This window comes from Canis aureus, chromosome 24 (assembly GCF_053574225.1).
Source record: "Canis aureus isolate CA01 chromosome 24, VMU_Caureus_v.1.0, whole genome shotgun sequence".
Lineage (NCBI taxonomy): Eukaryota > Metazoa > Chordata > Mammalia > Carnivora > Canidae > Canis > Canis aureus.
This window is the reverse complement of record NC_135634.1, coordinates 12,594,618-12,608,774: the sequence shown is the minus strand read 5'-3', so window position 1 is coordinate 12,608,774 and position 14,157 is coordinate 12,594,618. Positions and strand designations below refer to the sequence as shown.

Sequence of the window (14,157 nt, the reverse complement as noted above, 5' to 3'; positions counted from 1 at the left end):
CCAGTGGTGTGGCCTTGGGCAAATCATTTAACTTCTCTGTACCTCCTTGTCTATAAAATTAAGACAGTATATAGTATTGACCTCCTATGGTTGTGGAAGGGAGGTCTTTAATTTTTTTAAAAGATTTTATTTATCTATTCATGAGAGACACAGAGAAGCAGACTCCCTGTAGGGAGCCTGATGTGGGAATCGATCCCAGGACCCTGGGATCACACCCTGAGCCAAAGGCAGATGCTCAACCGCTGAGCCACCCAGGTGACCCTATGTTAAATTTTTATTAAGTAGTTTTGTATAAAGTGTCTGTAATAGTGCCCAGCTCATATATTGAACACAATATATGTGTTAGATTATCATTACCATGATGCTTATTAAGCCCAGTAACCATTTTGAATATAAAGGAAATTTAGAAACTTTACTGTGGCATATACTGTGAGAAAATCACATTAAAACAAAAAGAAAGATGCAAAGAAAAAAACTAAAGCAAAAGATCATCAACAAGAGTCAATTAAAATAAAATGGTCTAAAAAGTAGAATAGAATACTATGCAGCCATTAAGATGATAAGGTAAATAAGGTAAGATACTTAGTACAATAGAGAGAGGTTCACAATATATTTTAAATAAAAAATCAGGTTACAAATAGCAAAATTAATGCCATATTTGTATAAAAACCTGTATTTATATGTTGCTATCATGTGGTTACATAGAAGGAGTTGAAATATAACCTCTAGAAGTAGAGATATTGGTGTTTTTTCTGTTTTTCTTTTTTTTTTAAGGCAATTTCAGAAAACAGGAGTAAAGGAGGAGTACTGACTTTGCCTCCCGTGGGCAAGTAACAGGCTGCTCCCGTCTTTCATAAATTGGAATTATGGGTATTAAACAAGATAATCCAGGTAAAGGATATGCACAATGTCTGGCATGTGGTCAGAGTTTAAAGAAGTTTCTTTCACTCTCAATGAATGGGGTCTTTGGGAGAAAAGGAACAGCTCTACTGCCCCAAACAGCAGCAGGGAAGGGAGGCAGTGTTTTCTGGGGGCTCTCAGTACTTCACTGAACCCACAGGATTATTACCTCCATTCTGTATGTGTTCAAGGCCCATCTCCTTCCAGAAGAAAAAAAATCATCCCAAAGAGGCTCCATACACTTCTGCAATTACATGTCATTTATTGAAATGAGAACTTGCTTTTCTGTTAGTCTGGGTTTTTTTTTTTTTTCTTTTTAAGATTTTATTTATTTATTCATGAGAGAAACAGAGAGAGGCAGAGACATAAGCAGAGGAAGAAGCAGGGAGCCTGATATGGGACTTGATCCCAGGACTCTTGGATCACACGACCTGAGCCAAAGGCAGATGCTCAACCACTGAGCCACTAAGGCATCCCTGTTAGTCTATTCTTGAGCAGGACAGCATCTCACCGCCCAAAATTCACATGTCACCACACTACTGCTTCTTGCAAGTCCTCAGTTAATACCTGATGTGAGCAGAACTCAAGGCCACTAGAGTAGGAAAATGAAATACTCCAGAGGAAAGAAAAACACGGGGATTGGGGAAGCTAAGGAGAGCCTTTCAGAAAGAATCACTAAATAATTATAACATCTTAAGGTTTGGGTTTTTATTTTATATTTTTTAACCATGAAACTGGGAAAAACTAAGGTAGATTTGGCATTTATAAGTAAGTCTATAGAGATAGGAAATTATGTGAACCGACACATGACTATCCTAGGACCTCTTCTCAAGATCAAGATATCAGGACTGCTAGAAAATTACAGTTGAATAAAATGTAAACACAGAAAGGCAAGCCCTCACACTTGGAGTGTAATATTTGAGGAAGTAAATAGGAGAAATGAAGCTATGAAGGTGGGGAAGCTGCTGGACTTCTGGCACACACATTATGACCACACCATTGCCTTTTTTTTCACAAGGAGTGTTCCTACAGACGCCTTTCAGTTACATCTAAAAAACCTCATGGCAGTCTGCTTATAAAGTCATCTGTTGCAACATGCTTAAAATACTGTACTTCGCAAACAAATTTCAGTTTGAACTGTTGAATGTAAGTGGTAAAGTAAAGGACTCTCACTGTACTATTCTTTCAACTCATTAGTAAATTGGAAACTTTTTATGACAAAAAATGGAAAAGAACTCAGATTATAATTGAGTCTGCGACCTGCTATCTCAACACAGAACCTCGTGTGTAGAGCAAAAGACATTTAGGGCACTCTTTCGAAGCTACATTCAGATTTTTCATTGTCCATTTTTTGTTCAATATTTTGAGCATCTTTTTCACGAAGAAGGAACCTCCATCTTTTCTCTGTGTTGTGTGTTAAGTGGTGCATATGGTGATGCATGATATCCAGTGTAGTGTCATTATCATCAACAAACACCGTGGCCCTTCAAGAACTTTTTATTATTTTTTAAAGATTTTATTTATTTATTCATGAGAGACACAGGGAGAGAGAGGCAGAGACACAGGCAGAGGGAGAAGCAGGCTCCATGCAGGGAGCCCGACGTGGGACTCGATCCCAGGTCTCTAGGATCACACCCTGGGCTGAAGGCAGCGCTAAACCGCTGAGCCACGTGGGCTGCCCAAGAACTTTTTAAATAAAATAAACTCTGAGTGTTGGGTGTTGTGGTGAGTGTCGTGTGTGTGATCCTTGCAGTGCAAAGAGGAGGCCACTGATTCATTCTGGCCCAGGCTATGCATCACCACTTCCAGGGGTCATGACGAATTCATTCATTTATTAAACATACGTTGCCTCAACAAGATATTGTATAAAGATAGAGAAGTGACAGAGTTCTCCTCCTATGGAGCAGTGTCTAAACTCACTGGTGAGATTCAATACACAAAGAGGGGAACTATATTACTGGACAATTATGAATGAGAGAGACAGAACACTCTAAGAATCGGGATCTGTCTTGATTTACTCATTTGGCTACCTCTACAGGATAACTACTTGGGGTCAGGGGTGCAGATTGTGACCATGGAATGAAACAGAATTAACTAGCCCATTAGATTGGCCTGTGATCTATGTATCAGAGGCACGGTCCTCTAATCAGTGACTCTGTAAAATCTCAAGAGCTTGTGCCAGAAGTCAGCAGCACAGGAGCAATAAATGATCTCCCAGGTGCCTCTTGCCTTTGAATGTGCCTGTCTAATTTGGGGAGGGGAGAGAAAGAGACATTACCTTATTCATTCTTGTAGACCCTCACAGCATCAAGCCCATCAAGAAGATATTTAAGGAATATCTGTTGAACTAAATTGAGTTGATCCTCTAACTCTTTGGATCAGGTTCAAAAGAGAATCCCACAGCACTAAGAGCTTCTTTGACACTGGATCACAATACAAAGAAGGGAGTGGATGTTGATATCATTTTGAACATAGTGGTCAATTCAACTAGGAAGACAGGAGCTGACTCCCTGGTCACCTACTTGCAAAAGTTTGATAATTCCAAATAAAAGCTTATAGACAACAGGATGATCCCTCTGAGTCAGTGGTTCTCAACCCAGAAATTTTTCCAAACCAAGAACATTTGGCAATGTCCAGAGATGCTTTTGGTTGTCACAACTGGGGGTGGGGTTGCTACTGACATCAGTGGGTGGAGGCCAGAGATGCTGCTAAACATCCTACATTGCACAGGACAGCCCCCAGAACAAAGAATTATCCAGCCCAAGATGTCGATAGTCTGCTTTCGAGAAACCCTGAGTCAGGGAGGTGGGGATCAGTCAGCTCACAGGTCAAAGGCTGTGCTCTTAATTAACTGAGAAATGAATGCTCTGAACATTAAGAGGTTAGGGCAAGAGAGGACAGAAGGTTCCATGCAAACTCTGCATTACAGCTCTTTTTCAAAACGCAAACAAGGATCAGTTATAAATCATTTTGGGGAATGAAGAAAAGCGCATTAATTGTGAAACAGAGAAGAATCAAGGTTAAAAAAACAACTCTTTCTTTTCACCTGGACTGATGCTATCCAATAGAAACATAATCCAAGCCAGTTAGCTATAAAAAAGAAAAATAAGTAAAAAGTAACCACTGGTTTTACTTAACACAATATATCCAAAATACTATCATTTAACATATAATCAGTATAAAAATTGAGATATTTTACATTCTTTTTCACACTAAGTCTTCAAAACCTAGTGTGTGTTTTATAGTTATGGCACATCTTAATCAGGACTGGGCGATTTCAAGTACTCAATAGCCACATGATTCTGGTAGCTATTGTATTGCACCACACATGTCTAACTAAACCTGTGATAGAAATCATCGGAGGTGACGAAAAATGTGGAATCTGGGCATTTTGCCCCAATTATTCAGCATGACTAGACTGGGAGCCAGGAATACACATTTTTAACATTTGCCCAGATGATTCCTATAGAAGTGGTTTATGGGTCCCATGTGGAGAAACAATTTATTCTAGACCACTGACCTACTTGAGAGATGACAAGTACATTCAGGCACTCAGAGTCTACCATGGAATCATGTTACATACGTTTAAGAGATAAGGGGTATAAATAAAATCTTTTAAAAAGGAAGGCACCTAGGTGGCTCAGTGGTTGTCATGACCTGCCTGCTCAGGTCGTGATCTTGGAGTCCTGGGATTGAGCCCCATGTCAGGTTTCCTGCAGGAAGCCTGTCCCTCCCTCTGCCTGTTTCTGCCTCTCTCTGTGTCTCCCATGAATAAATAAATGAAAATCTTTAAACAACAACAACAACAAAGAGATAAGAGGTGTCATAACTATAGAAAATACAAGAAAAAAAACTTGTTTTCTGTTTTCCAAAAAGGAAACGAAGAGTTTCTCCCATAAGACAATCCTGAATTCGATTGTATAAATCTCCAAGAAAATGAAATTTTCCTTTAGCATGTATTCTTAGGCTATTTCTGTGTTTATTTTTTTGAAAATTTAAATCAATACACTTATAGGTAATGTTTTGCTGTTTTTAAGAAGTTTTACTTCCTCAATCATCTGCATACGTGCAGAGGGAGATTCGGTACACTACAGCACAGTACTCTCAAATAGGAAGTAACAATCTAGTGACTCAGAAAATGCCACAGAACCATACTCAAACTAATAGGATTCTTTCTGGGGTTTTTTTTTTGTGTGTATGTGCAGTGGGTTACACTATTTGAACTGATTATAAGACTGTTATGATGTCCTCACCTCTGCTTTTTCTTTTCTCATCTTCAGCCTCAACTCAATAATATCTAAACATGTAATACCAAACTGCTGTTCTGGGGGCAAGAAGAGGAGGGTTGCGCTAAGCCTGGTGGGCCCCTGAGCTCTTTGCTGGCTCACCTGTACCCATCATCGAGGCCACTTTGTTCACAAGGAAACGATTTTCGAGAGAAGGTCCATGTACATCTGATCTGTGGGTATGCTTTAAACCTGACAGAAAAACAAAACTCTTCATACTGGTCAATCTCATAATCCTCACTTGATTTGGAAGCATTTATAAATCCCTTTTCTGTTAAAAAAAAAAAAAAGTACATTTATAAATTAGATGGCATTCAGATGGAAATACATTGAAAAGATACAATACATTTTTATTCATCAGTTTAATGTAAGAAAACTCAAATGTGGGCCTGCTGCAGAATTAATAGTCAGATAAGAAATACAGGAGTCCCGGCCATAGTTATGAGCCCGAGTTCTTCACCTTCTACAGTCAAGATTTCTCTAAGAATTGCATGGAAATAATTGACCCTCTTCCCAAAAGAAATGTATATAAATCAATCTCCAGATTTTGTGAATAATTTCAAGGGATCGAAGGGCTCCCCTAGCCCAGCCAATCACGCCCATGCGAGGGATGGACTGCCAGAATTTGGAAGCCCTCTACTGAGTTAGAAGGGCTCTTTCAGTGAGTGAGGCATCCCACGTAAAATAATCTTGGGCACAAATAAAACAATCTAGCCAGCAGTATTCACCAGGTTTCTTCGTGGAGCTCTTCTGTATTAGTTTGATACAAGAATCACTTCATTTCCTAGCATTTTCAGTATGGCTGGAGGCTGCCACCTGATCTGAGATTACTTAAGCGTGGCGATTTTCAAATCCTATTCAGTCCACCCCATTTCAATGCATCTACGGGCTTGCCCCTTCGCTCTGTCCTTGCTCATCACCCTTGGTTCTCAGAACAAGAATTTATTAAGTGCCTATTTCTTGGCAGGTGCTCTACCAGGTTTTGGACCACAAGGATAGAAGGGTCCTTAGTAAACTTAGTCTGTTGGTAGACAAACATCCCCCAACAGATGGTCACATTACAATGACAGCGCAAAGACAGTGGCATTCAAGCGAGCCCAGTTTAAGTGGCAAAGGAAGGGGATAAGCAGCTTCTATTTACAAAACTATTCTAATTCAGTTTCGTTCTCAGCTTTTTGATACCAAGGTATACTGAAATCAGAATCTGCGGTACATACCTCACATTCCACACTAAAGCAACTAAAAAGATCAATAAAGATTGTGTGAGCGGCCTGCATTACCTAGGATGGTAACCAAAGCTGATTTACTGGGATGTTCTGAAGAGGAACAAGTGTAATAGCCAGTGTCGTTTCTTCCCACTGATGATACAAAAGCAAACAGAATCCGTATCATAGTTCTGTTTGTGGAATAGGTACTCATCTCAAAGTAGCTGCCCTAGATTTTAATAAAACAGAGTTTGAATTTAATGATTTCAACCTGTACTATTTGTTCATTGTTTCTGCAGTGTCAGAATGCAAACTTGTCATATTACCTCCTCCAGGGCTTTATTTTCTAGCTCCCATGTGAGTCCGAATCCGTGGTTTATGTGAACAGCTTTGCACCTTATCCATAAGGGCTCCCCGACCTTAAGAAATAATTGTGGCGGGGTGGTCTGAGGAGTTTGATTTAGATCTGGAAGGACAAAAACATCCTGAGTCAGAAAACCAGGTGAGTTTTTGTTTCCTCACTGCAAAATACATCCCGAACATTCTGAAGAACAAAGATGTTTCCTATCATCTCAAATGTTACGAGCTGCCTGGATAGAAGGATCCTTTAGAGACTGTTCACCCTTTCATAAAGAAATCAGCAGCTCCAGAATTCATAATATTCTAAATTTTTTTTTTTTTTTTTTATTTATGATAGTCACACAGAGAGAGGGAGAGAGAGGCAGAGACACAGGCAGAGGGAGAAGCAGGCTCCACACAGGGAGCCCGACGTGGGACTCGATCCTGAGTCTCCAGGATCGTGCCCTGGGCCAAAGGCAGGCGCCAAACCACTGCGCCACCCAGGGATCCCCAGAATTCATAATATTCTAAATGGCATAAGGAACCATGGCAGCTCGGGTGGTAAATGATTACCTAAGCAGTCACCTTCAGTCTCGGGTTTTTCCTAAAGAATAGTTACTGAAAAGAGAAGTACCCAGTCTCATGGTCCTACCTATTGTGAACAGCTTGGTACACTCCCTGCCCAGCTCATTTCTTGCACAGCACCTTATGTCTGTTCCAAACAGTTCATGAAGTACGCTTTCCTCCTTTGTAACAACAGCTGGACTTTCCCCTTTACAGCTGCAATTAGAAAATAATAGCCATCTGACCAAACACCTTTTAAAGTTATAAATGCATGTGCAGGAGAAAAACAAAGTGAAAGGTTCTAGAGCTGTTTAAGAAAAAGGAGCAGGTCAAAAGGTAAGCAAAACCAAATCTAAAGTTTCTAGTTAGTTACTCATTACTTAAACCAATTAGAATAACACTAAAAAAAAAAAAAATAGAATAACACTGGACAGAATTATGTACTTTTTTTTTTTTTTAAGTGAGTTCTATACCCAGTCTGGGGCTTGAACTCACCATAAGAGATTAAGAGTCCCATACTTTACCAACTGAGCCAGCCAGGTGCCCTGAATTACTCACATTTTTATGCAAGTTTAAATTTAGGGGGGTTTGGTGACCTCTTTTGTTGTTGTTGTTGTTTAGAGAAAGAAAGAATGGAGAAAGAAGACAGAAAGAGGGGAAAAAAGACAAGAGAACAGGAAAAGCATGATTAGGTTTCAATACAGCTTAACAAGGTGGGTATCTTTCCTTTGAAGCCCAGAAGAGGACAGCGAGGGGAGAGGAAGAGAAGAAACTTGCAGAAGTCATCCCAGTCAGTAGAGCTCATGGAGAAGAGGTGAGGTGTGGCGCAGGAGGGAAGTCAGGAGGTCTCAGGACCTGACACAGTACCCCCTCACCACCACCACCACCTCTTCCCTCTCAACTCCACACCCTCACCACCACCACCCGCCCCCCAACACTTCCTCAGCCTCCCATCCCCCACCCTCCCCCCTTCATCCCCAACCCCATGCTCCCCACCCACTCAGCCCTCTACCTTCACCCCTTGGTTCCCCATCTTCCCCCAGCATAAAACAGACTCGGATTCCTCCTGAGAGTTTCCTTAACCACTGCCTTTCAGAAAGCAAGGATTGCTTTTGAGCCTATGTATGATTACTTTTCTTCCCCATATCACTTTAGTCAAGTGTATTCTTTCCTTTGTTGACATATCATTTCTTCAGGATATTGTTTTTCTTATTATAAGACAACAATAACTGGGCTCATTGTAGAGATTTTGGAAGATACAGAAAAATCCAAAGAAAACAATTTCAATTGTTTATATTCCTACCACTCTGAGAGAACAGCTGTTATTATTTTGGTGTGTAGATTTCCTATCTTTTTTTCCCTATGTGAATGTTACGTATGTATCTACAAATAATCTCTTCTTTTAAAATTTGGGATCACATTCATATCACCCAGTAACCTAATTTTTTATTCTTTTCCCTCCTACTTAGTCCCATTTTTCGCAAAAATTGTTTAGTAAGTTTGTATTAGCTCAGACTGCATGAATTCTCACTTTGTGGGAACTTAGCTATGGCCCATATGAAAAATGAAAGTAAACATTCACATGGCACTGTCAGCCGCCCTTGTATGTGGCTCGCATGTATCAATCACTGTAGCATAAGGTAAGTACTTTCCCATCCCCACTCTTCTGATAAGCCAACTTATACATACAATGTGATGTCAACTATGCTAGAAAAAGACTAAAAAAGTAAAGCGATAATAGCAATTACCTCTATAGATGTCATACCTTTCACTCTGTGAATCGCAGAACACCCATTCCACAGTCGGTTCTGGAATGCTCTCGGATATGCAGACTAGGGCATCCTGATTTTCCATTTTTCTAAAGTAAGGTCTCCTTAATGTGTAAAGCAGTGTATCTAGATCATCATAAATTATTGACATTTTAATATTTTAAGACTAATTGTCTTAGCAGTCCCCTCAAAAAAAGAATCCTGCATCATTAAGAAAAGTTAATATTTTCTACAGCAGTGTCCTCTGCTCCCTTCCAAATACGTATGATAATATATCCCCTCCTCACCAATATGTTAAGTTCAACTTTGGCTGAAATGCCAACTTTAGCACTTATCCTTTTAGCTAATTTCTTGGGGTATTTCATAAATCTGCAAACAACTGAAGTTAAGTGGGGTGAAGCTGTGTAAAAATACAAATGGTGATTAGCACAGGAAAAAGAAAAGTAGAAATAACATAAAGTTTAAAACCCATACTTGTACATGTAAGACCCAACTTTCTTCCCCTGACTTTATCTAGAAGTAGGCAGAAATATACTGATTTAAAAATGCAGAAATACAGCAAGATAGTTAGAATTGGAACAGAATTGAGACATTCAGTTTGGTTTCCCATTCGCTTTGGACCATCACATCTTGCCCCTCCTCCTATCTCCGCTCCCCACAGTGCTTAGCACACAAACTTTCCACTCTGTGTGGACCCCTCTAGCATGAGGTCTTCACTACCTCTCAAGGCAGATCATTCCATTTTTCAACAAACTTTTTCCTTTAAAAGAAAGGTTTCCTGTTCTAAATTCCAATCCCTGGCCTTATAATAAAATATTATGTAATATATATATATATTTATACATACACAGAAGAATATATGAAGTGTAAATTTCAAAGCATAATAATAAACACAAATGCCAATAGATCCATATCCAACTTAATAACTGGAATATTAATAGATATCTTTGAATCTACTTTTATGCTTCTCACCATCTCAACCCTAGGTAACCTTTATCCTGAATTTGTGTTTATCATTCCTGTGCTTTTAAAAATATTTTCACCACATAGATATGTGTCCCCAAACAATATATTAGTTTATTTTGTTTCTGACCTTCAAGTTATGGTATCCCTCAATATGTAGTCTTCTGTAACTTCATTTTCTTATCCAACCTTATGTAAGATTTGTCTGTGATTTTGCATGTAGCTATACTACATCATTTTTATTTCTTTGCTGCTACAGAGTATTCCATTGGTGAATATATTACCATCTATTATTCCATTTTCTTGCAATGGACATTTAGCTTGTTAACAGGTTGCTGTATTTACCAACAGTGGTGCTAAGAATATTCTGTACATTTCTACTGAGGCAGGTGTATAAGTTTCTTTAATAATATACCTAAGAGGGGAACTGTTTTCCAAAGTGGTTGTACTAATTTAACTTACGCAGCAGGACATGAGATTTCCCCTTGTTCTGTATACTCACTAAGCATATAAGATTTAATTTTCAACAATTTAGAGGAGATAAAATGATATCTCAATGTGGTCTTTATTTGAATTTCTCAGTTATTATTTTAACATATTTATTGACTACTTAGGTTTCACGTTCTGAAAGTGAAATGCCTAGTTAGGGCTTTTGTTCATTTTTCTACTGTGTTTTTTTTTTTTCCTTCTTGATTTATAGAAGCTATTTACCTATTTTGATTATTAGTCCTTTGTTGATTATGTGAATTGCAGATATCTTTTTTTTTTTTTTTCAGATATCTTTTTACACTATGTGGTGGCTTTTACTCTTTCCTGCAATTTCTAACCATTGGTTCCAATTCTACGCTCGAGAGCAATTTTATTGTTATGTGTATCTTTACTTTCACATGAAAATCTTTCAGATATTGAAAATCAGAAACAAAGGTCAAGGGAGATAATTACCATCTAAGGTATTTTATTTTTATTATTATCTTTTAAAGATTTTATTTATTTATCTATTGGAGAGAGAGAGAGAGAGAGAGAGAGGGAGAGAGTGCAAGCAAGGGGAGGGGGAGAGATAAGCAGATTCTGATCTGAGCATGGAGTTGGATGCAGGCCTAATCTGATGACCCCGAGATTGTGAATCAAGCTGAAACCAAGAGTCAGTCACCCAAATGGCCGAGCCACTCAGGCGCTCCCTCCCCACCCAAGGTATTTTAACTAGTTAACTAGTTAGGCCAGGTTCCCTGACTCCTAAGCCAGAAAAGTTTCCTCTACATTACTTGGCATCAGTCTCCTATCTTCAAAATATTTCCTTCTCTGTGCTAAACATTCTCAATTCCTTCAGCTTAGGAAATTCCAAGTTCTTCACTATCTGGTTGCTCTGTTTTGTCAATATCCATCTGAGAAGAATAATCATCCATTCACTTCCTGAATCTAGACATTTCATTTTCATGAATGCTGCCAGAGTCAGCTTTCCTTTCTTTCCTTCCTTTTTCTTTTTCTTTTTTAGCAACCAAGCCTTAACTGCTGGTTACTCCTAAACCTGTGGTTCGCTGGTAAACCCTTTCCTCTTTTTCACACTGACTATTGCCAAGTCTTCCCCATCTGATTTTTTTTAAACCTCACCACCCAGCAGAATGCTAAAATGTTATAATTTACTTGAATAGTTGTCATATTTCTACGCTGTAAACCTTAAGTGAAAAGAAGATACCATACTTATAATAGAGACACAGCAGATACCACTTATCCAACACAAATTCAATTCTAAACACTTGGCAAAAAAAGAAAAAGAGTGAGACAGCAAACAAGGAATCTCTGATTGTCTTCCAGCCTGAAGCACACAGACCCACTGTCCCACAGAGGGGGTCAGGGACTCAGCAGGGGACAGGGAACAAGACCGAAATCAAAGAGAAACCAAAGGTACCTCTTGATTTAGGAGCTTCTAGGCCTCTGGTCCTATAAATTTTGGAGTAAACTGAAGGGCTTTTCAGAAATTTTGACAAATTTGACTTTACCAGATTTTGCCTTAAAGGCTAATTTTAGAAAACTACTGCCCCACCTCTTGCTCCAGTTAAGATGACACTTCTGGGTATCTAAATGGCCAGAAGTGCTCCTTCTGTTAGCAGCTATGATCACAAGACAAGTGCAGCGTGGTGCAGACAAGTATAGACCTGGTCTCTAGCTGTGCCCATCACCACACTTGCCACTGCATCCGGTTTCTCACCCATGTGAAGGCGGAATTTCTGTGAGGACATGGGATGGTACATGTGGAACCCCCTCAGTGAAGACGGTGTGTGCAGAACATGGTCTGTGGGGATCCCTGGGTGGCGTAGCGGTTTACCGCCTGCCTTTGGCCCAGGGTGCGATCCTGGAGACCCGGGATCGAATCCCATGTCGGGCTCCCAGTGCATGGAGCCTGCTTCTCCCTCTGCCTGTGTCTCTACCACTCTCTCTCTCTCTCTCTCTCTCTCTCTCTCTCTGTGTGTGTGTGTATGAGTCTCTCATGAATAAATAAATAAAATCTCTTTTAAAAAAATGCCATAGGCCAGAGTTTTGGGAGCACTGCCTCGGCCCCTAAAGGCAGTGAAACCTATATGAAGGCACCTGCCTCTAGTCCCTGCACATCATGTGAGGTGAAGTGTTCAGTGTATACAGTGCTGAGTCTGTGCATAACTGGGAGGAAACAAGAAGCCAGAAGGCCCATGCAGGTGCTGATTCTGCCAACTGCACAGTGGCCTCCGTGGGTAAGCACATTTGGATTGTTCCTGATGGTTTGCATAGACATCTAGCATTTGTTGGGTTTGTTTTGTTTTGTTTTTAAAGATTTTATTTGGTTATTTGAGAGAGAGACAGAGATAGTGTCTGAAATAGCACAAGCAGGGAGGAGAGGGAGAAGCAGGCTCCCCACTGAGCAGGGAGCCTGACTCTGAGCCCAAGGAGTCATGACCTGAAATCTGGAATCATGACCTGAGCCCAAGGCAGACGCTTAAGAGCCACCCAGGTACCCTGTGATCTAGTGTTTGTGTAAATCAAGTAGCCACCAACTCCATGTGGTTATTTAAGTTCCATTTTTAACTTATTAACATGAATAAAATTAACACCTTGGTCCTCAGTCACAGTCACACTAGCCACATTTCAAGTATTCAGTAGCAACATGTGGCCAGTGCCCACCTTGTTAGAGCAGGCACAGACATTTTCACATCTCAGAGAGCTCTACTGGATGATGTGAAGATCTTATAATCCTTGGAGGTTCGTATTTTTATCCCCTTTTTACAGATAAGAAATTTGATGTTCAGAGAGATTAAGTGACCTGCCAAATGGTGGTAGTAACAGATCCAGAATAAGAATCCAGGACTTTTGCCTGCAAGGTCAAGGTCAAAATGTTTTCCATTTCTTCCCTGGCAGTCATGTGTCACTGAAAAAAAACAGGGGTAGGTGGAGACCAGAATAGAGAATGTCCTGGGTTTTCAAGAGTGCTCATTCTGATAGCCCAACAGGTCATGTCAGAGAGTCTGCATGGGTTATATGGATGGTGGAAGTGAATTCAATCCATTCAACTACATATCAAAGGACACCTGAATATTGTGTCCAGAACAGCTGGTAAAAAGTTCATAGGTTCTAAACCACTCCTTTGGAATATTGTGAATACAGAGTAGCAAGGAGCACTTACTTCTTATACTCACTGTAAACAATATTGTGTAATTGGTAGCTCCACTCTGAATGAAGAGTAGATATTCTCCAGCTTGGGTTTCTGTCATTTTCAAAATGACCATGGAAACAACTCCTCTGAAAAAAAAAAAAAAAAAGAAAAAGAAAAAGAAAAAGAAAGAGAGAACTGGTTATTTTGGAAAACGTGTGAAAGTAAAACATAAGATTTCATCCTGAGTCAGCAGGCAGTTCGGTGGCACCCACATTCCATCTCTGACTGTGACCTGGGGGCTGGCTGGCTGCTCTGTAGAGAGCACAGCTTCTCATTCCGCCTGAGCCCTGGTAGGTTGCCTTTGACTTTTATCCAGTCCCTCCCGTCGGAGGGAGTGACCTCTGTTCCAGCACCTTTGCCTTGTGCTGCTCAAGCCTCTTGGGGGGAAAGCGTGTTCCCAAATGCATAGGCTTGGGGGTACGCTCCAACCGACAGCCGCAGACCGTTCC

The 14,157-nt window shown here is 40.1% G+C and overlaps 1 protein-coding gene across 12 annotated transcripts in view; it reads right to left on the bottom strand.

The window, feature by feature from the left end:
• FLT3 (fms related receptor tyrosine kinase 3) overlaps positions 1 to 14,157 on the bottom strand; it is a 120,187-nt gene that overhangs the window by 30,943 nt on the left and 75,087 nt on the right. For all 12 annotated transcript variants that reach the window (XM_077868278.1, XM_077868272.1, XM_077868274.1 and 9 more), the window contains 6 exons: positions 13,679 to 13,794; positions 9,060 to 9,189; positions 7,383 to 7,510; positions 6,718 to 6,857; positions 6,467 to 6,620; positions 5,289 to 5,457 (listed from right to left, as the gene is read on the bottom strand). In XM_077868278.1, the coding sequence (XP_077724404.1) occupies positions 5,289 to 5,457; positions 6,467 to 6,620; positions 6,718 to 6,857; positions 7,383 to 7,510; positions 9,060 to 9,189; positions 13,679 to 13,794 (837 nt within the window). The remainder of the gene's footprint in view (positions 1 to 5,288; positions 5,458 to 6,466; positions 6,621 to 6,717; positions 6,858 to 7,382; positions 7,511 to 9,059; positions 9,190 to 13,678; positions 13,795 to 14,157) is intronic.